Source organism: Wyeomyia smithii, chromosome 3, assembly GCF_029784165.1.
Source record: "Wyeomyia smithii strain HCP4-BCI-WySm-NY-G18 chromosome 3, ASM2978416v1, whole genome shotgun sequence".
Classification (NCBI taxonomy): domain Eukaryota; kingdom Metazoa; phylum Arthropoda; class Insecta; order Diptera; family Culicidae; genus Wyeomyia; species Wyeomyia smithii.
The window spans coordinates 180,099,717-180,123,300 of NC_073696.1; the positions used below are offsets into that span (position 1 = coordinate 180,099,717).

Sequence of the window (23,584 nt, forward strand, 5' to 3'; positions counted from 1 at the left end):
GTTATGCATAAAAACTTTCTCAAGAACTTAACTCGACTCGCAACAGTTTGAATAATAAAAATATAGTTCTAATTATTTGTTTAAGTTATATATATATATATATATATATATATATATATATATATATATATATATATATATATATATATATATATATATATATATATATATATATATATATATATATATATATATATATATATATATATATATATATATATATATAGTCGCCTTTTTTGTTGATGGGGCACACTGTACCCTCCATCCACTCCTCCGGTGTAGTATCTCCTCCTCCCAAATCTTGGCAATAACCCAGTGTAGCGCCTTGGCCAGTGATTTACCACCGTGTTTTAACAGCTCGCTGGGAGTTGGTCAGCTCCAGCGGCTTTATTGTTTTTCGGCCAACCGATCTCCCGTCTAACCTCCTGGAGGTCAGGGGCTGGAATTCTGTCGTTATCTGCGCGTACACCGGGATCTACTACCACTCCGTCGTCGTCCTCTGCTACATCACCATTAAGGTGCTTATCGTAGTACCACATACATAAGACATACGTAACACTCAGGAAGAAATCTTCCAAAAAAGTTGGAACAAAATGAACTACTCGAAAGTACCAACCTCTGTAAAAAAAACCTCTGTTTGATTAGTTTATGGAGATTGTGTACCTGGGCAGCCCTGCATTTGTCTCGTTCCCACTCCAAAAATGCAGCATTGATTTTGTAAACAACTTTTTGACAGTTTCTTAAGGGATTTTGTTATGGGCTCGAGTAGAGCGGCGATGAAGAAAATTCATTCCGTTCATTTTCGTCGAGCAGTTCAAACTGGTGTTGGTACCGGGTGATGTGGGGCAAAGAGTACCAAAAAAATCGCCAGTGTTACGTATGTCTAAGTATGTGGTAGTACTGCTTCAACCTTTCAATCACCTCACACTTGTTAGTGAAAAGGTTGCAGTCCAGGTCCCTGCACATGTCGGCTTGTGGCGCATAGCCTTTGCGGGAACTGTTCAGCTTCTCGTGTGTCATTCGCACGGTACAATTCCTCCATCGCCTCGCGATCTCGATTTTCCTCCTGGCGCTTCTTCTTCCGTAGCGAGTTTTGCCTGGTCCGTGCGCGTCGGTAACGCGTCATGTGCGCCCTCGTTTGATGTTGCAGCATTCTCGCTCGTGCTGCATTCTTCTCTTCCACAAACTGTTTGCACTCATCGTTAAACCAGTCGTTTCGGAGCCATAGTATCAAGTGCTGCTACAGTAATACTACTTATGGCTGATCGAATGTCCCTCGAGCCATCTTCAAGAGTAGCTGCGCCAAGCTGCTCTTCCGTTGGTAATGCTGCTTTCCAGGGTTGCCAGGTCATTACTTCAAATGTTTTTACGTTCGGAGAAAAATGTCTTCACATGTCTTTCTCCACCTAGAGATGGCTCGTTTAAACCGATCGAAGGCTTAAAACCCAAAATTAATCCACCTAGCGGCGAGACCCAGCCTTTCTCTTTCGAACTTATTATTTGTTTGAATAATTTAATTAATAGAAAAAATACACCTTGATTATTTCTGCTGAATTGATTTTTCACTCTAAATGACGAATTTCTGGTAGCCAAAAGCATAACTATACCGAACATTCTGGGTAACATGAAATAAATGTTTCAAATACCTATATGATGCGATTCTTTTTTTGTTCCTGGTATAATATAGGTCGGATTCGATTATATATCATTTTAGATTCAACTTTTTATAGTAGGAAAATTGTCACTGATGAACAACAGCCTAAAAGGACCAAATATCATTCAATATGAGAACTGGTGGAACAGTATGATACCCAGAGGCCAAAAATCAACTTCAGACGCCATTTTAAATTTTTGGATAGTAGCTTCCAGTTTCATCACCCAATGTGAGTTTTTCAGGATCCGGGACAATGCTTAGAGGCCGGGAATTAACTCCATACTTCATTTTGAAATCCGATTTTGCGACTTATGGTTTCCGGAAAACAACCTTCAATTGCCAAATTCAATGCAGTAAAGGTATATTCACTCTTTGGGTCCTAGAATGTTGATGTTGTATTTGAAGCAATAATTGAAGTATAAAATGTGAAATTTGACGTTATATTTGTACTAATATATCGTTATACTAATCGAAATAAAAAAATGACTCCTAATTTCAAACACTTTAATCACGAGCAATACAGGAACGTTCAAATAGCACAATAAATTTTGATCAATCAATTTCGTTTCTTTCCATAACTTTTGAACCACGTATCAAATTGTTATGAAATTTATAATTTGTACGATTGAGAGACAGCCCGTAGTTATGTTCAAATAAGTCGTGTAATCTTTGAGTTTCATTGTTTTCAGAATTTAATACATAACGGTTGAAAAAGTACGATGATTGTTAAATGAAATGGCAACCAAACCTTTCATTTGACACTAAGGTTGTTGAAATTAGTCCAGCCATCTTTGGGAAAACGAATTAACTTGAAAAGTCATCGGAACATGTTTCTTTTAACAACTTTTGAACCGCATGCCTAATCATCATAAAATTCTTTAGTTAACCCTTAACTAGCCCTTTAATTTGATACTTGATAATATTGTTTAAATCGGTTGTGTTGTTTTTGAGATAATGAAGTTTCGTGATTATCACAATTTGATACATTACAGACAAAGTTACAGTCCGATTCCAATGAAATTCAACAGGATGTTATGAGGAAGCTAGACCTTTCATTTGACACTAATTTTGTGAAAAACGGTTCAGCCATCTTTGAGAAAAGTGAATGAGTTTTAGCATTCTTCGGAATATGTTTCTTTTCATAGCTAGACTTCACATTTTTAAACATAACAGGCAAAGTAAGAGTCCAATTGCAAAACAAATCAATAGGGTTTCATGGGGCAACTAGACCTTCTATTTGACACTGATTTTATGAAAATCGGTCCAGTCATCTCTGAGAAACATGAGTGAGATTAAACAGTCTCCAGAACACGTTTCTTTCCATAACTTTTGAACCACATCGTCAATCTTCATAAGATTCATAAGTTAAGGGTTTTAGGTAGCCCGTTCATTTAAAAACCAATTTTGTTCAAATCGGTTGTGTAGTTTCTGAGATAATGATATTTCGTTATTTTTACATTTTCATACATAACCTCTCAACTAAAAACCTGATTACAATGAAATTTAATAAGGTCTTATGGGGCAACTAGACCTTTCATTTGCAATTGATTTCATTAAATCGGTCCAGCCATCTCTGAGAAAAGTGAGTGAGAATAACAATCTGTACATACACACATACACACACATACAGAAAATGCTCACCTCGTCGAGCTGAGTCGAGTGATATGTGCCATTCGGCTCTTTGGAGCACTTTTATATCTTCGGTTTTGCAAGTGATTGCTATACCTTTCTAGGAGAAAAGCAAAAATTACCGGTGAATCGAAATCGAAAAAAAAGGGTCAACACTAGTGAACCTGTATGTTAGAGAATCGACAAGCAAGCAAGCAAGCAACTGTCAACATCAAAACGATTAACGGTAATGCAAAATTATACAGCTCGCCCGTTTTGATGTTGACAGTTGCCTTAACGATTAGTGCCTTGTCGATTCTCTAACATACAGGTTCACTAGTTACCACCACTGCAAAATGCGGGTCGTAATAACAATGTCTAATGTAATATCTTTCAATGTCTTCCATTTGTCTTCACAAACAAGGATGTCTTCACCGCAGGCAGAGCCGGATTTACGATTGTGGGGGTCCGGGGCCCAGTTTTAGGTGGGGGCCTTAAAATAAAACAAAACCGTTTTTTCATCGTACGAGTTGAAAACATTTATTTGTTATAAAAAAGTTAGCAAAAATTTGTTGGAAATTTTTCTTACGAGTTTTTTTGCAAAGAACTTATTAATTAAATAAGCAACGTCAAACTCCTTCAGTATATCGTACTCGCAACTTAACAATGCTACGTTTGACAGCCTTTCATTCTTCTAAGTCGTACGCAACCTATTTTTGATCAATTTCATCTTCGAAAAAAACCATTCTCCAGTTGCGTTCGAGATCATTTTTTCACTTACTTATGTGTCCATGGCCGCCGGTAGAGAGGCACAAAGGGATGAAGTTAGATATCTCCATTGTCGACGATCGCGTACGATGTATTCTGCGGTGAGAACAGTAAACGGACTATGTTTTTTATAGTAACCATTAAAAACATAGTATTTTTACTGTAAGCTTGCAAACGATTTTTTTTTTTTATTCTAATTAAATGTAATAAGATAAAGGCCCAATCGCAGAGAGCATAACGGGGCCGAAATAATTATTGGAGTAGGGAAAAGCCTGCTTGAGTAAAATTAATAAATATTTCTCCTCAAACAGGCATAAAAACCCTCTCATCTTTTCATATACAATAATACAATTATAAATAAGTTACAAATCATAAAACACAATCTTGATAAGTATGGTTCCTGCAGCTTCAAGAGCCAAATATATTTTCGGAAACGTCTTATTCCTGGTTAAGCGCGTAAATAGAATCTGAAATGAAAACAAAAGTGTTCTAAATAGGAACATCAATTGATTTAAGGAAGGAATATAGAAGACGCATATATGGGAAATCTAAAATTGCTAAGACATCACGAACAGGGACATTTGGTTGTTTATTCCGAGCTTTAAGAGAATTTTCTAAATTGGATCTAACTTCACGATATAACGGACATGACCAAACAACATGTTCAATATCGTGGTAACCCTCGCCACAGGTGCAAAGGTGATCCTCTGTGAGTTCTATACGACGAAGGTGAGCATTAAACCAGTAATGATTGGACATAAGCTGAGACATCATACAAATGAAATCACGACTTACGTCCAATTTGTGGAACCAAGGTTTTAAAGAAACTTTAGGAATAATTGAATGACACCATCTTCCTAGATCTCCATTGTCCCAAGAGTTTTGCCAGTTCATGAGCGACTCTCGACGTATAGAACTAAAAAATTCATTGAATTCAATAGGTCTTTCATAAATGTCACCATGTACCGTACCGATCTTAGCTAATGAATCTGCCGTCTCATTGCCCTCAATTAAAGAATGAGAAGGGATCCATACTAATGTAACCTGTGATGCGATTTCGGATAAAGTACTCAAATGGTCGCGTATTCTATTCAAAAAATACGAAGAACTCTTTATACTTTTTATCGATCGGAGAGCTTCAATAGCACTGAGGCTGTCCGTAAAGATGAAGTAATTGTCTTTAGGCAAATTTTCAACAAAACTTAATGCGTACTGAATAGCAGCCAGCTCTGCGACATAAACAGAAGCAGGGCTTTCGAGTTTGTAAGCGACGGATAAATTATTGTTATAAACACCGAAACCAGTAGATCCGTTGAGAAAAGAACCATCGGTATAAAATGAATTATTACAGTTTATATTTTGATATTTTTCACGAAATAGATTTGGAATCTGTTGTATATGTAGTTGATCAGGCATACTACGAATTTCATTTAACATTGATGTATCAAAAAATAGGGTAGAATCAAAGGTATCTAATGAGTAAATATTATTTGAAGGAAATGAAGAAGGGTTGATGTTTTGAGACATGTAATTGAAATAAACAGTCATAAAACGAGTTTGAGATTGAAGTTCAACAAGTCTTTCATAGGATTATCATAGGATTCAAAATTTCACTTTTCACAAGAATGCGAGAAGTGATAATCCAAAAACGATCTTTTAAGGGGAGAACGCCCGCTAACACTTCTAAACTCATCGTATGAGTTGAATGCATACAACCTAAAGCAATGCGTAAACAGCGATACTGTATTCGTTCAAGTTTTATGATATGAGTTTTTGCGGCAGAACGGAAACAAAAACATCCGTATTCGAGCACTGATAGAATTGTAGTTTGATAAAGTTTAATAAGGTCCCAAGGATGTGCTCCCCACCATGATCCAGTTACTGTGCGCAAAAAATTAACTCTTTGTTGACATTTCTGTATTAAATATCGAATATGACTTTTCCAAGTGCATTTTGAGTCGAACCATACGCCAAGATATTTATGAACTAAAACTAGAGTAATGGGTTCACCCACTAACATAAGTTGGAGCTGAGCTGGCTCATGTTTTCTAGAAAAAACTACATATTCAGTTTTTTCAACTGAAAAGTCTATACCTAGTTGTATTGCCCAATTGGATAAGTTGTTCAAGGTATCTTGTAAAGATCTTTGTAAATCGGATGCCCTGGGACCTGTGGCAGAAATCACACTATCATCTGCAAATTGTCTGATAGTGCAATTTACCAAACAGTCATCAATATCACTCACATAAAAATTGTAGAGCAGTGGACTTAAACATGAGCCTTGTGGAAGACCCATGTAGCTAAGTCTAAACGCTGACAAACTACCATGAGAGAAATGCATATGTTTTTCTGATAGTAGATTGTATAAAAAATTATTAAATTTAGGAGGAAGACCTTTTTGATGAAGTTTATCAGAAAGAACATCTATAGAAACAGAATCAAAGGCTCCCTTAATGTCTAAGAATACAGAAGCCATTTGTTCTTTTTTAGCAAATGCAATCTGGATTTCTGTTGAAAGTAATGCAAGACAATCATTTGTTCCTTTAGTTCTACGAAAGCCAAACTGGGTATGTGATAATAAATTATTACTTTCAACCCAATGGTCTAAACGATATAAAATCATTTTTTCAAACAATTTACGAATACAAGAAAGCATCGCAATTGGACGATATGAGTTATGATTCGAAGCAGGTTTTCCAGGTTTTTGGATAGCAATCACCTTTACTTGTCTCCAATCATGTGGAATGATGTTTAGTTCAAAAAAATTATTGTATAAATCTAACAACATTTTTTTAGCAACGTCAGGTAAATTTTTCAGTAAATAAAATTTTATTTTATCCAGACCAGGGGCATTATTATTGGAAGAGAGAAGAGCGATAGACAGTTCAGTAATAGAAAATGGTAGTTCCATCACCGATTGTTCAGAAAAATTGTCACGATTAATATTTTGAGCAGGAACAGTGTCTGGACATACTTTTTTTGCAAAATTTAATATCCATTGATTTGAATATTCTTCATTTTCATTAGCCACTACTCGATTTCTCATTCTTCTAGCAGTGTTCCAAAGAGTATTCATAGATGTTTCTCTGGAAAGCTCATTAACGAATCGTCGCCAATAACCACGTTTTTTAGCTTTGATCAAGTTTTTAAACATGGATTCTAACTTCATGTATCGTACAAAGTCTTCGATTTTTCCTTTTTTCCGGAAAATCTTATACGCGTTTGATTTTTTAACATAAATTTTTGAGCACTCTTTGTCCCACCAAGGAATAGGAGGTCGTCTTTTAGTTGAAACGCCAAGATATTTTTTCCTTTGGGCTAGTATTGCAGAATTTAAAATTAAACCCGCAAATGAATCATATTTTTCAAGAAGTGGAAGGTGTTGCAATGCCTCTAAAGCTTCTGTAATTTTTAATTTATAAATTTCCCAATCAATATTTAATGTAAGGTCATACGGAATGTCAATTGGTCGAGTACTATTTGACCCATTATTAATTGAAATTAAAATTGGTAAATGATCACTACCATGGGGATCATAGACAACCTTCCAGCTACAATCTAACCGTAATGACGTTGAACATAATGATAAATCCAATGCGCTTGGACGAGCCGGTGGTTTCGGAACACGTGTCATATCTCCATTGTTCAAAATAGTCATATTAAAATTGTCACAAAGATTATAAATCAAAGTGGAGCGGTTATCGTTGTAAGATGAACCCCAAGCTACACCATGAGAGTTAAAATCTCCCAATATTAAACGGGGTGAGGGTAGAAGTTCGACAATATCAGAAAGCATTTGTTGTCTAATTAGTGCTTTAGGAGGGGTATATACAGAAGCAATGCAGAGATCTTTGTCTTGTATGTTAATGTGACAAGCTACACATTCGATGCCTTGAATTGAAGGTAAATTAATTTTATAAAAAGAATAACACTTTTTAATCCCTAAAAGTACACCTCCATAGGGAATATCTCGATCTAATCGTACGATATTGTAATTATTGAAATTGAGATTGATATCTGAAGTGAGCCATGTTTCACAAATAGAAAACACATCACATTTCAAATTATTAATCATAGCTTTGAATGAATCAAGTTTTGGTATGATACTTCTGCAATTCCATTGTAAAATATGTATAAAATCATTAGTCTCAGACGATAAGTTAGTCATCGAAGGATATTAAAGTAGAAATGAGGGGCCATTGAGAGGTAAGCTGCTTTAAAAATGTATTGAAAACAGGGAGTAATGAATGAATAAATTTGCTGAAAGGGTCCGGTATGTTTAATGATTCAAGAATCCAGTTTATTACATGAGAAAATTTCAGAATTCCTGATTTTGTTTGTTTATTTGAAGGTGTGAATGAGCTATCACAGTTTTTGGGTGATAGTGGTGGAAACTCTTGTGTTGACTTTAAATTTAAAATTCTAGAGGAAGTTTGATTTGATTTTTCAGTATCGTGATTAGATTTGGGAACATTACCATTTCAATTAAGTGATATTTTAGGGCCCTTGTTGGGAAGTTTTGGGGAAGAAAGATTTTTCCTTTTTCTAGACCAACCAGGGTTTGAAAAAGAAGGACCAGCAAGAGGAACATCGCAGTCCGTCTCATCAGAGGACAATAAATCATAAATATTAGAAGAAGTAAGAGAATTTGTTTCCGATTGCTTAAGGAGATCAGAATAACTGCGTTTAGCGCGGTCTTTAAGAGATCGTTTCATTTTAATTTTATGTTGAATGAATAAGGAACAATTCGAGAGTTCATGTTTGGTTTCACCACAGTAATAACAACTATTATTTTCTTGATTGCAAGAGTCATCAAGATGGTTACCCCCACATTTACCGCATCGACTTTTATTGCAACAGTAGGCAGAAGTATGGCCTAACTGTTTGCAATTGGTGCAGTTCATGACTCGTGGAATATACAGGCGAACGGGTACAAGGACATTGTGAATCGAGATGTGAGATGGTAAAGCAGATCCAGCGAATGTGACACGAAATGAATCTGAGGGGGAATATATTTTCTTCCCTTCTACAAAGGAAACGGATCTCAATTGTTGACAATCGAGAATTTTAACCGTTGGAATGGAAGTGTTCTTGAAATATCCAACACCGTCTTTTAAAAGAAATTCACTGGATAAGCTGGAATCGGTAACAACACCGTCAATTTCTACATCTCGAGCGGGAACATAAACATGATATTCCCGGGTGAAAAACTCCGAAGTAGCAATTTTATTAGCTTGAGTAAGGTCTTTAACCACAACTCTCAATTTGTTAGGTCTGACCTTAGAAATTTCAATGATAGACTTGAAATGAGACTCTAAATCTTTAGATATCTGAATGATGTTTAAGGGCTTTGATTTGGGCCCTATTTTTGGTCGGAAATAAACAACAAATGAACCAGTCGATCCGTCTGGATACAGTTTAACGCGTGAGGGAATTGAGGAAACAGTGGAAAAAGGGTCAGGAGGTTTAGGTGTAATAGAAACAGGATCGGCCAAATTTTTTTCATCCACTTCCATTGTGTGTAAAAGAGCACACTATGGTAGGGCAACAAAAAATGCAAATGGATACAAATATAATAAATTAAGTTCTATACTTAGCTGTTATAATAAAAGAAATCTTGATCTTTAAATTTCTTGGTGTACTTGAATTGTCGTTGATCTTTCGAAACCTTCGAACCCCTTGAAAACTCTGATTCCTGTATCCTGTAGAGCAGCAAATCTTGAATAGCTCTGGATCTCTTGGAATCTTCAAATCTCTTGAATACTGATGGCGGTATCCTGTAGAGTTGCAAATCCTGGTATTTCCAATATTGAATCAATACTTCAGATCTGCAATTATAAAGAAAATTAATGACGGTAGCAGCTGTAAATAAATGCGACACTTCCCAAGCGAAGGTTGCTGAGCAATAATGAGCAAACGATTTTTGTCATTACCATGTTTTAACAACGTTTTTCGTTGTTGCATCTACCACAGACAATATTGAAAAACATTGTCAGTGACTTCTAAATGTATGGGAAAAATGCCTGAAAAAATGCTGTTAAGATACATAACAACCCCCTTTTTTCATTGTAAAAATGACAAAAACAGTGCTTTTCGTTGTTGTTCGTTGTATTTACAATGAAAAACGTATGTAAATTATGGTATAACTATGTACAATTACAGCAACTTTTAAGGTTTTTTTGATATTATTACTTTTCGGGATGGCTTTCACTCGGCGCCATGACAGATTCTCGTCAGCAGCCTGGATGTCGCTGGTCACGCTTCGCCATCTTGAGCCCCTAGGTCTGCTTCTCTTGGGATGTCCCTGTGGGTTCCAGTCGAGAGATTTCTTGCAGATTTGGCCTGCTCCTTTCCTCAAGGTGTGGCCGATCCGTGGGGATGGATTCGTTCCCGTATCTCTGTTGTTATCGGCCGTTGGCGACATCGACGGTGGAGTTCCGAATTGGATATCCAGTTGTGAGGCCACCAGGCACGAATAATATAACACAGGTAACGATTGACGAAAACAGTGCAGTTTTTGCGTTACATCCGCCGAGATGCATCACGTTTCACAGGCGTACAGAAGTGCGGATTTCACGTAAGAGTTGAAGATGCGGATTTTCGTATGCAGGGTGATCTGGTTTGAGCGCCAAATGTTGCTCAAAACTTCGAAGGCACCCCGAGCCTTCCGTATGCGCATTGCAACATCTTTCTTGGTCCATCTGGCGTAGTTTGACTACCAAGCTATTGGAAGTTTTCGAACTCCTCAACCTGTTCTTCCGCTACTATGAAGTTGGAGGAAATGTTAGCGTTTATACTCATCGATTTGATCTTGGCGACATTCACTGTGAGACCTGCTCCCTTGGAGCTATTGCAGAAATCATTAAGCTTGCTTTGCATGTCCGCACTTCGTTCGAGATCATTAGACTAAAATAAATCCGCAACGCAATTTCAGCGTTTACAAATACATTTTGCTTATTGTTGTTCACAAACGATTCAAATGGTGTGTTAATGTGTGTCTTTCCAAGAGAATCCAAGGTGAACTGTTATGGATGTAGTTGTGATATTGGCGCTCATGAAAAAATCAAAATGAAGGAAAGTTTCAGATTGTAACGATCTGTTTAAATTTTTTTGCTGTAAATCGAACTGATCATGTTTGATAGAGAAAAAAACTTTTCTCGATTTGTAGACGTGTCTTCCAATCTGGCTCGCTTCGCTGCTGCTTCCAGCTGCTAAGCAGAAGAAGAATTGCCAAAGATACCATTTTGTGCTATTGGTTTAATTTTTTGGAACATGACTCATTTTTGAGAAGCTACTGAAAAATGCTATTTTGGAAAGGTATTGATGATTACAAATACTTTTAGGGCCAAAACGGTTTGTTTGATCGGTGTGAAGTCTTCGCAAAAGTTGTAGATTGTCTTTCCAAAAAAAAAAAATATGCACTTTTAAAACAAATTTTTTTTTGAAAAAAAGGTAAAAGAAAAATTTAAATTTTTTCATAAAAACTACAAATGATTACCTAGACAATACAATCGGTCCAATCAGGGAGAAATCAAGAAAAAAAAGTTGATTTATGGAAAAAAAAGTTTTTCATTTTATTTTTTAAGGGGCATTTTTTGGAAGGGCGAAGTTGTTATCTAAACTTGGCCGAAGACACAATGCCAATCATTCAAACTTTTTTGGCTGCAGAAATATTTTTAATTTCCAATAGATTACTCTATAGAAATAAAAAATATTTTTACAGTCAAAACGGTTTCTTTGATTGGCATAGTCTCTTTGGCAAAGTTGTAGATAATATTTTTGTCCTTTCATAAAAAAATACCCTGAGAAAAATAAATTAAATTTTCTTTCAAAATATCATAACTTTTTTTCCTGATTTCTCCATGATTGGACCGGTTGCATTGTTTAGGTGATCTTTTGTAATTTCTATAAAAAAATTAGGATTTTTAAAAAATGAGCTCTTTTAGATAACGTCTACAAATCGAGAAAAGTTTTTTTCTCTATCAAACATGATCAGTTCGATTTACAGCAAAAAAATTTAAACAGATCGTTACAATCTGAAACTTTCCTTCATTTTTATTTTTTCATGAGCGCCAATATCACAACTACATCCATAACAGTTCACCTTGGATTCTCTTGGAAAGACACACATTAACACACCATTTGAATCGTTTGTGAACAACAATAAGCAAAATGTATTTGTAAACGCTGAAATTGCGTTGCGGATTTATTTTAGTCTAATGATCTCGAACGAAGTGCGGACATGCAAAGCAAGCTTAATGATTTCTGCAATAGCTCCAAGGGAGCAGGTCTCACAGTGAATGTCGCCAAGATCAAATCGATGAGTATAAACGCTAACATTTCCTCCAACTTCATAGTAGCGGGAGAACAGGTTGAGAAGGTCGAAAACTTCCAATAGCTTGGTAGTCAAACTACGCCAGATGGACCAAGAAAGATGTTGCAATGCGCATACGGAAGGCTCGGGGTACCTTTGAAGTTTTGAGCAACATTTGGCGCTCAAACCAGATCACCCTGCATACGAAAATCCGCATCTTCAACTCTTACGTGAAATCCGCACTTCTGTACGCCTGTGAAACGTGGTGCATCGCGGCGGATGTAACGCAAAAACTGCACTGTTTTCGTCAATCGTTACCTGTGTTATATTATTCGTGCCTGGTGGCCTCACAACTGGATATCCAATTCGGAACTCCACGTCGATGTCGCCAACGGCCGATAACAACAGAGAAACGGGAACGAATCCATCCCCACGGATCGGCCACACCTTGAGGAAAGGAGCAGGCCAAATCTGCAAGAAATCTCTCGACTGGAACCACAGGGACATCCCAAGAGAAGCAGACCTAGAGGCTCAAGATGGCGAAGCGTGACCAGTGACATCCAGGCTGCTGACGAGAATCTGTCATGGCGACGAGTGAAAGCCATCCCGAAAAGTAATAATATCAAAAAAAACCTTAAAAGTTGCTGTAATTGTACATAGTTATACCATAATTTACATACGTTTTTCATTGTAAATACAACGAACAACAACGAAAAGCACTGTTTTTGTCATTTTTACAATGAAAAAAGGGGGTTGTTATGTATCTTAACAGCATTTTTTCAGGCATTTTTCCCATACATTTAGAAGTCACTGACAATGTTTTTCAATATTGTCGGTGGTAGATGCAACAACGAAAAACGTTGTTAAAACATGGTAATGACAAAAATCGTTTGCAAGCTTACAGTAAAAATACTATGTTTTCAATGGTTACTATAAAAAACATAGTCCGTTTACTGTTCTCACCGCAGAATACATCGTAAATTTTTTTTCGGGATGGCACGCGATCGTCGACAATGGAGACCGGCTCTACCGGCGGCCATGGACACATAAGTAAGTGAAAAAATGATCTCGAACGCAACTCGAGAATAGTTTTTTTCGAAGATTAAATTGATCAAAAATAGGTTGCGTACGACTTAGAAGAATGAAAGGCTGTCAAACTTAGCATTGTTAAGTTGCGAGTACGATATACTGAAGGAGTTTGACGTTGCTTATTTAATTAATAAGTTCTTTGCAAAAAAAACTCGTAAGAAAAATTTCCAACAAATTTTTGCTAACTTTTTTATAACAAATAAATGTTTTCAACTCGTACGATGAAAAAACGGTTTTGTTTTATTTTGAGGCCCCCACCTAAAACTGGGCCCCGGGCCCCCACAATCGTAAATCCGGCTCTGCCTGCGGTGAAGACATCCTTGTTTGTGAAGACAAATGGAAGACATTGAAAGATATGTGAAGACATTAGACATTGTTATTACGACCCGCATTTTGCAGTGGTGGTAACTAGTGAACCTGTATGTTAGAGAATCGACAAGGCACTAATCGTTAAGGCAACTGTCAACATCAAAACGGGCGAGCTGTATAATTTTGCATTACCGTTAATCGTTTTGATGTTGACAGTTGCTTGCTTGCTTGCTTGTCGATTCTCTAACATACAGGTTCACTAGTGTTGACCCTTTTTTTTCGATTTCGATTCACCGGTAATTTTTGCTTTTCTCCTAGAAAGGTATAGCAATCACTTGCAAAACCGAAGATATAAAAGTGCTCCAAAGAGCCGAATGGCACATATCACTCGACTCAGCTCGACGAGGTGAGCATTTTCTGTATGTGTGTGTATGTGTGTATGTACAGATTGTTATTCTCACTCACTTTTCTCAGAGATGGCTGGACCGATTTATTGGAATCAATTGCAAATGAAAGGTCTAGTTGCCCCATAAGACCTTATTAAATTTCATTGTAATCAGGTTTTTAGTTGAGAGGTTATGTATGAAAATGTAAAAATAACGAAATATCATTACCTCAGAAACTACACAACCGATTTGAACAAAATTGGTTTTTAAATGAACGGGCTACCTAAAACCCTTAACTTATGAATCTTATGAAGATTGACGATGTGGTTCAAAAGTTATGGAAAGAAACGTGTTCTGGAGACTGTTTAATCTCACTCATGTTTCTCAGAGATGACTGGACCGATTTTCATAAAATCAGTGTCAAATAGAAGGTCTAGTTGCCCCATGAAACCCTATTGATTTGTTTTGCAATTGGACTCTTACTTTGCCTGTTATGTTTAAAAATGTGAAGTCTAGCTATGAAAAGAAACATATTCCGAAGAATGCTAAAACTCATTCACTTTTCTCAAAGATGGCTGAGCCGTTTTTCACAAAATTAGTGTCAAATGAAAGGTCTAGCTTCCTCATAACATCCTGTTGAATTTCATTGGAATCGGACTGTAACTTTGTCTGTAATGTATCAAAATGTGATAATCACGAAACTTCATTATCTCAAAAACAACACAACCGATTTAAACAATATTATCAAGTATCAAATTAAAGGGCTAGTTAAGGGTTAACTAAAGAATTTTATGATGATTAGGCATGCGGTTCAAAAGTTGTTAAAAGAAACATGTTCCGATGACTTTTCAAGTTAATTCGTTTTCCCAAAGATGGCTGGACTAATTTCAACAACCTTAGTGTCAAATGAAAGGTTTGGTTGCCATTTCATTTAACAATCATCGTACTTTTTCAACCGTTATGTATTAAATTCTGAAAACAATGAAACTCAAAGATTACACGACTTATTTGAACATAACTACGGGCTGTCTCTCAATCGTACAAATTATAAATTTCATAACAATTTGATACGTGGTTCAAAAGTTATGGAAAGAAACGAAATTGATTGATCAAAATTTAATGTGCTATTTGAACGTTCCTGTATTGCTCGTGATTAAAGTGTTTGAAATTAGGAGTAATTTTTTTATTTCGATTAGTATAACGATATATTAGTACAAATATAACGTCAAATTTCACATTTTATACTTCAATTATTGCTTCAAATACAACATCAACATTCTAGGACCCAAAGAGTGAAGATACCTTTACTGCATTGAATTTGGCAATTGAAGGTTGTTTTCCGGAAACCATAAGTCGCAAAATCGGATTTCAAAATGAAGTATGGAGTTAATTCCCGGCTCTCTCTCTCTTAATTAAATTATTCAAACAAATAATAAGTTCGAAAGAGAAAGGCTGGGTCTCGCCGCTAGGTGGATTAATTTTGGGTTTTAAGCCTTCGATCGGTTTAAACGAGCCATCTCTAGGTGGAGAAAGACATGTGAAGACATTTTTCTCCGAACGTAAAAACATTTGAAGTAATGACCTGGCAACCCTGGAAAGCAGCATTACCAACGGAAGAGCAGCTTGGCGCAGCTACTCTTGAAGATGGCTCGAGGGACATTCGATCAGCCATAAGTAGTATTACTGTAGCAGCACTTGATACTATGGCTCCGAAACGACTGGTTTAACGATGAGTGCAAACAGTTTGTGGAAGAGAAGAATGCAGCACGAGCATTCTGCTGCAACATCAAACGAGGGCGCACATGACGCGTTACCGACGCGCACGGACCAGGCAAAACTCGCCACGGAAGAAGAAGCGCCAGGAGGAAAATCGAGATCGCGAGGCGATGGAGGAATTGTACCGTGCGAATGACACACGAGAAGCTGAACAGTTCCCGCAAAGGCTATGCGCCACAAGCCGACATGTGCAGGGACCTGGACTGCAACCTTTTCACTAACAAGTGTGAGGTGATTGAAAGGTTGAAGCAGTACTACCACATACTTAGACATACGTAACACTGACGATTTTTTTGGTACTCTTTGCCCCACATCACCCGGTACCAACACCAGTTTGAACTGCTCGACGAAAATGAACGGAATGAATTTTCTTCATCGCGGCTCTACTCGAGCCCATAACAAAATCCCTTAAGAAACTGTCAAAAAGTTGTTTACAAAATCAATGCTGCATTTTTGGAGTGGGAACGAGACAAATGCAGGGCTGCCCAGGTACACAATCTCCATAAACTAATCAAACAGAGGTTTTTTTTACAGAGGTTGGTACTTTCGAGTAGTTCATTTTGTTCCAACTTTTTTGAAAGATTTCTTCCTGAGTATGTCTTATGTATGTGGTACTACGATAAGCACCTTAATGGTGATGTAGCAGAGGACGACGACGGAGTGGTAGTAGATCCCGGTGTACGCGCAGATAACGACAGAATTCCAGCCCCTGACCTCCAGGAGGTTAGACGGGAGATCGGTTGGCCGAAAAACAATAAAGCCGCTGGAGCTGACCAACTCCCAGCGAGCTGTTAAAACACGGTGGTAAATCACTGGCCAAGGCGCTACACTGGGTTATTGCCAAGATTTGGGAGGAGGAGATACTACACCGGAGGAGTGGATGGAGGGTACAGTGTGCCCCATCAACAAAAAAGGCGACAAGTTGGATTGCTGCAACTACCGTGCAATCACCGTGTGTTTATCACCGTTTGCGAAGGAATTCGTGGGGCAATACCAAGCGGGATTAATGGGTACCCGCGCCACCACGGGCTAAACGACGAATTGGACTGGCCATAAACGCATCGAAAACTAAGTAAATGAGAGGAAGAGGTTACAGAGAAGACCGTATAAACCTCCGGCCACGAATTCATATTAGCGGTGATGAAATCGAGGTGGTAAACGAGTTCGTGTACCTGGTCTCACTGGTGACTGCTGACATCGACATTAGCAGAGAAACTTGTCAACGCCTTTTGGCGAGGCGAGTGGAAGACGACCAGCGGGGTCTCCACAGACGACATGGCTAGCGAGCTGCATCCATGGACCGAATTAAATGAAGGCGACTGAAGATGACTAGTAAGGTAAGTAAGGCATCTTTTGCCTATAGAAACGTCTATGCAAAGATTCAGCCAAGTCAAAAATGGTCGATTGATTTGGTTGCCCGTTTTTTTGTGTGGAATTGCTCAAGAGAGAAAACTGAAAAATGCTGCAAATCGTCATTTGAGTGCACGTTGTTTTCTATAACAGGCCTACTACGAAGAACTTTTTGTCGACATCGTTCATTTAAAATAGTTCAGCAACAAACTACGAACAAGTAAAAACATGTTTGTTTATAGTCTTTTTCTCAGATAAGCTTAGTCAAAATTTCAAACCATGTCTAATATGGCTCTCCGACAGGAAACTAATAGTCTAAACAACTTAATTGCATGTTTTTCAATATGTTCTTTCTTTACTTGATTTGCAGTTTCATGTACTAAACTGCCGCTCCAAGCATAACTGTCCCATATTCTATGCAAATCTTATGGACGCTGGGACAGTTATGCTTGGAGCGGCAGTAAATTACTGTTACGGATTAATATTTATTGTATATCTGTAAATAACACACTTAATAATTAGTTTGATGCTATAATCCATATTAAATATTTTTATAAACTGCACCGGTAATCCCATTTTTATGTATTATGCACATCCTGAAATATAAAAACATATGGTTAATCAAAATACATAGAAATGTGGTTAAGTAAAAAAGTAAAGAGGTGAGCAGTATTCTTTACACTTTAGAAAAAAAAATTTTTTTTTCTTCACAAATGCTCTTTAGAAAATTGATTTGAATATTTTTATCGCATTCAACCGTGTGCATTTTTGTTTTATTTTCCATTCGCTGGTAAAAATTTAATGTGACAGCAACGTTTCACTGTTAGCTCTAATATATTTCAAATACAGGTACTTACGAATTACAATGACTTCTGATAATCATCAAGGAAATTAAAAAATATTCAAACTCACAAAAGAAGTAGATGCACTACGGTTCTTTCGAACGAAGTTACAGTGGTGCTTCCTATAAAAAATTATTAATTTTTGAGGATTAGAAAGGATACGTATTTCTTTAAGGTTGTAGTGTGTAGACGCCACCACGTGATCGACTACGTATTTTCAATGGCCAAAGACTCGGAAATAGTAGATGCGTTACCTATGAAAATACTATCTTATGTTTTCATCACTATAACAGACATGAAGACTTCAATTGGCTCCGTAAAACATTATTTTTTTGTATTGTTCCGTGTCAAATAAATGTTGTGTGAACAAAAAAAAACAAACATGAAGATATGTTTTCACAGGTGAAGCTTTAACTATAACCGAGTGGTATGCCTTTGAAATTTCGAAGTCGACCACGTAGTGGCTTGCAGTCGGTCATTTGTGGCTTCAACACACTTCCACCTTAAGAGCGGATGCTACAAGAATTTCTCAAACAATTCTCACTCATTTTAGAGAACAGAAACAATTTTAACTTTAAAAAATAAACATTTGGTTATTTTTCTCTCATCCGGTCAATAATGTGTTCAGCCGAATATTCGCTATATTTTCGCTGATACGCGGAGATAAAACATAAACTCATCTTAAAAACACATCACACATCAAATTTCATTCGGAACAGAGACAGTCGCCTATGTATTTTGCGCGGAAATGTCCAGTAATGCTAATGACCTTCAATAAAATATTGTTGAAAATAATTACGCTGTTTCACTTCGTGAATAACGATGATGTAATATTCCATTAGGTCTGCTGAGGTCTAATTAGAAAACTCACCTATCCCCAATTTCCAGAGAAACAACAGGAGCATTACAGTTAGGATCTAACTTGGCTGCTTGTTCCGATATTGCTACAATGATTCCTGCTGATTTTTCAGAAACATTTCCTCTAGCTACAACAAAACAGCTTATATTTAACAATGTCTGCAGAATAATAAATTAAGTCGGACCTCCAATACACAAACCCTGGTTATTGGCCAGAAGACATCCAACATTCCCTGGAGCTGCCATCCTGAAATTAGCATAAATTTCTCAATCTAATTTGAACAAAAGCTTTCTAAGTAACTTACACTTTGTCTAAAATTTGATCTACCTGTTCCTCCATAATTGTAAGATATTTCACAAAGAATGCGAAAGATCTAAAAGATTTACCAGAATTGAATTGTTGCGGTTGTTGACTTTGAAGAATAAAGGTATTTAAAATATCCGAATAAAAACATTGCCGACGCTAGAGATGCCAGATGTTATTGGAAATTTCTACACTGATTAAAAAACAAAAAAAGGTTCGAAATCCAACTCTGTTCAAAATATTTCACCTCGCCCTAAACAAGCCGGAAAGGAAAGGTCTATAAACAAGGTAAACAAACATTTTGTCAAATCTGCGTATATATGAAAAGACTCGGGAACAAATTTGCGAAATTCTGCATAAAATCACAAAGAACAGACGTTCATCTTATTTTTAAAAGATGTATAAAAATTTGCAACCGTCATTTAACAGTAAGTGGTAATACTCCCGCTATGTGGCGCTCGTGTCGCCTAAAAACCAGGTACTGATAACGATAAAATATCGATGCAGCGATATTTATGCGGTGCAACTGGGGCACCACGAGACAGATGTCGTTAGTGTATTAATGTATTTGGATTCAAATTTACAGACGATTTTCAAATTTCTTTATATGAACATGAATGTCTGTTCTCTGTGATAAAACTGCCCACCCCAAGACAGGATTTAAAATTGAGAGAGATAGGCTTTTGAAACTTACGGATTCTATGAGTGTGCGTTTTGCTGAAAATCTGCTATCTGGCATCGCTGATAGAACTGATAAAGCTGATATAGGCGCTCGGGATGGTGATGCTCTAGATCGATATTTCTATCGATACTGTTGCCCTCACCCCGAATGCCGTTGTTTAGATTAAAACCTGAGTATTAAAACCAGTTCCACTGATTTTAAGTATACATAATTTACTAAACATTGTATGTTTAGTAAATTATGCTCAATAATCACTCAGAGAAAAATATTATGATTTTTTTTTAAATTTGTTAAACCAGCTTGAGATGGCGGTTTTCAAGCGATTATCTAAATCTGATCTGAACATTCACTATGTATAACACACATATATATTATTCATTAATCTTTTTCGAAAGATTTTCATTCAACTCTGAAATGTTAGGCAAGTATGTAGAGCGAATTCAACAGCAAATCACTTTACTTCGACGTGGTTTTTATTTACAGTGTATCATCACTAATACATCACTAAAGTTGCTTTTTACGTGGAGAATATGTGCCGCGTAAAAGAAACCGCGCAAATTCCTAAATCCGCGTCCTAATGACAACTCAAATGGAACTGTAAGAAAGATAATATGATAGTAAGTTTTTTCAAAATTTAAACTGTTGCTTTTTTGCTTTTTTTATGGTAATGTGGTAATAACTTCAATATTCGGTGAATGAGCTTTTGTTAAGTAATCTTACTAATAGAGTTTTGCGATATAAACCCGATTTAGTTATTTATTTCATCACAAAACTTGTTTGGACTGTTTTTTTTTTTTTGTGTTATCTATTGCATAACTAAATTACGGGTAGATTATTTTTGCACACTCGTTCATGTTATTTAAATTTGAAATATATTTCATTAAGATTATTAGTATACATTAGTATCCCTCTGAAATATAAACTTGACGAGAAGAAATTACTCGACGACTGAATGTATTTATACGCAAAAGATACTTTGCTTCGCTTAAAGAATGCAAACAACAAAGAGGTGCGTAACATACAAAACTATGAGGCTATTTTATTTAGATTGTTAAATTACATTTGTATCAGCTTAGAATAACAGTAAACTAGAATATATAGAAATTACGCATAGTTGATTGAATTTAATGACGCTCATAGCACTTCTTCGAAATGTTTTAGATACTCAAAAAAAAAAACAATTTTGCAGATTCACGCATAGTAGTAAACATAACATGCAGAGGCACTTTATTCATATATTATTAGTTGCTTATATTAAATTCATCATTGTGCATAATTTTTACAATCGATTTAATATACTTTGTACATGTTTCTTCCAATTTTCCGACCAACGAAGCTGCTGGAATTTTGTGAGATTTTGATTTATCACTTCCTTTTGATTAATTATGGCGATATTATTGGGAAAATTTTGAAACCATGTACAAATCAATGCAGCGAGTTCCGAAGCGTTTTCAAAAACAAAACCATTTTCACCATGACGTACAAGTTCTTCAAGGCTGAAATAAAAATATATATTCAATTGGCTCTGCAACCCTATTTATTTTAGAAATAAAATACCACTGAAAGTTGATTGCGCACACTGGTAGCCCAGCTCCAAACATATCGACAATCTTCATCGGCAAATCTAAGCCACTGGAACTGTAATGGAGACATACTCCCAAATCGCTAGCGCTCAATAACTTAGGATAATCATTATGTTCTAGCCATGGTGTTACAACAGTAACTTTCTTCCAAACTTTTTTGTTTATGAGTGATATATAATGTTCCTTCAACGGTCCTTTGCCTGTTATAATACACACCAAGTGTGGATAATACAACTCATTACCAGTCGCTTCTTTTTCATATATTTCTAATGCGGCAAGCAAAAGTTCAAAATCCTCGTCTGGTGTCCAGCTAGTGCTGGATATTAGGATTGCCGATCGGCCAGGCTTTAACGTAATCTGTCCATCACAGTGCTTGATAGTAAATGCGGATGACTCGGAAAAATCCTCAATATCCATTCGGTCAGATTCACTTCCTTTGAATATCGGAATCACACTTGATAGCCTCATAAAGAGCTCATGTTTTTCTTTGATCGAACTAGGTTGAAATTGCATTGGGGGTCGGTCATACAACACTGTTGATCTTAAATTGAATAGAACATGTATTAAGATTTTTTTATAAATTAAAAATAAACTGCTTCTACCTAACGTTAAAATTTTCTTCAAGGTCTTTTTTCATTGCTTTTGTTACACAAAGATTGGCATAAACCTTTCGTCCGAAATAAGACTCAATTATCTTGGCTAATTTAACAATTATGCTATTTTGACTAGAATTTATTGCCAAAATAGTATGCGTATAGTTGTGCCAGTCAATAATCAATTTTGTAGATCTCGCAAAAAAGGAATATATTTGACAGACGATTATTGTTGGAATGGCCGGTGGATTTTGGCAAAGTATAAACCTGGGCTTCTCAATGCTGATAAGTGCCATCAACAAGGTGAGCGCTTGCCACATAGTTTTGAAAATATACTTGACTGGAGTAGGAAGATTCAGCTCCGGGAATGGAGTTAAAGGGTGAATTCGCACATGTGAATTATTCGTTAAATCGTCCAACGGTTGTGTTTCTACATAACCAATTAAATCAATAAAGTACCGGGTTTCGGAAAGACTTTTCACATGATATTGCATTCGTGGACTTCTCCCAATATCACCCAGCACAACAACACAAGCGTTTTCAATTTTGGTGTTAGAGCCGCTCATCGTGGTAACATAACATGCGGTATTTTTTTAACAATGCACTAAAATTAAATAAATTAACTCGTAACGTAATCAACGATCTCAGATCAATAATACAGCTTCCATAAATTGCTTACGAAAACAACAGTGACTGTATATACCTAATTTGTTTTGCTATTCGCGTTGAAGGAATTGACGTCGACGGCAATACACGTACGTAAAAAATGAGTGAAACATGCCTGATTTAGTAGCAAAGTTTTACACTGAAAAATACTACATCAAATGTTCTTCACTCGAAACCGAGCTATTGGCGTTGACGGTATTGCTGATATTTGTTTGGTTTCTGCGTGCGAAAAAGAAAAAAATAAATATTTTTGCTTTTGTCATCACGCACATTTTGACAATTACATACGAGAGTTTACGTAGGTGCGAACAGCCTTCAAAATCTCTTTCAACGCGAATAAACCGAATACTGCCGGTACCCGTATAACTCCCATAATGAAAAACGACATGTTGAGAAAACGGCGATTGAATATTTTTGATTAGTTTCGTGATTGCCAGCTATTTAAAGCACTGAAATCCAGAACCAACGATCAGAACAGTTTCATGGTATCACAAATTTAACGTTGAGATCAAAAAACGACGGATGGTATAGCTTTTACGTTGTGGCATTCGAAAAATCTCTATGGGACACAATATGCGGGTATATTTTGAAAGTACTCGCATGTTTTGTCCCATCACATACGAATTCAACCATAACTCGGCGGTATCACAGGCATTTTTGTTTGTAATACATTTATACAAGATTATTCTAGGTAATCAAATGATATGCGATCTATACCTATAAAAATGCAGTCCAGTCTGTCTATCTGTCTGTCTGTCTGTCTGTTTGTTTGATCCATATAGGTTCGGAAACCACCGAACCG

General features: G+C 36.6%; 2 protein-coding genes across 4 annotated transcripts; both read right to left on the reverse strand.

Annotated features, from left to right (window-relative positions):
* Window positions 1–17,719: 17,719 nt before the first annotated feature.
* Window positions 17,720–19,439, reverse strand: LOC129733064 (ragulator complex protein LAMTOR5 homolog). Its single transcript, XM_055694623.1, has 4 exons — window positions 19,260–19,439; window positions 19,140–19,201; window positions 18,968–19,082; window positions 17,720–17,850 (listed from the first exon to the last, which is right to left on the reverse strand). The coding sequence occupies exons 1-4, from the start codon at window positions 19,292–19,294 to the stop codon at window positions 17,796–17,798; spliced, it is 267 nt and encodes an 88-aa protein (XP_055550598.1). The 5' UTR covers window positions 19,295–19,439; the 3' UTR covers window positions 17,720–17,795.
* A 1,664-nt stretch (window positions 19,440–21,103) lies between these two features.
* LOC129733055 (chitobiosyldiphosphodolichol beta-mannosyltransferase) lies at window positions 21,104–22,935 on the reverse strand. Of its 3 annotated transcripts, none has more exons than XM_055694609.1 (4): window positions 22,796–22,935; window positions 22,126–22,720; window positions 21,498–22,064; window positions 21,104–21,436 (listed from the first exon to the last, which is right to left on the reverse strand). In XM_055694609.1, exons 2-4 carry the CDS (start codon window positions 22,680–22,682, stop codon window positions 21,220–21,222), a joined length of 1,341 nt encoding a protein of 446 aa, XP_055550584.1. In that variant the 5' UTR covers window positions 22,683–22,720; window positions 22,796–22,935; the 3' UTR covers window positions 21,104–21,219. The 3 variants fall into 3 exon arrangements, with proteins under 3 accessions (XP_055550584.1, XP_055550583.1, XP_055550582.1); XM_055694608.1 differs by having other exon boundaries at window positions 22,820–22,932; XM_055694607.1 differs by having other exon boundaries at window positions 21,105–21,436; window positions 22,776–22,876.
* Between the last annotated feature and the right edge of the window lie 649 nt (window positions 22,936–23,584).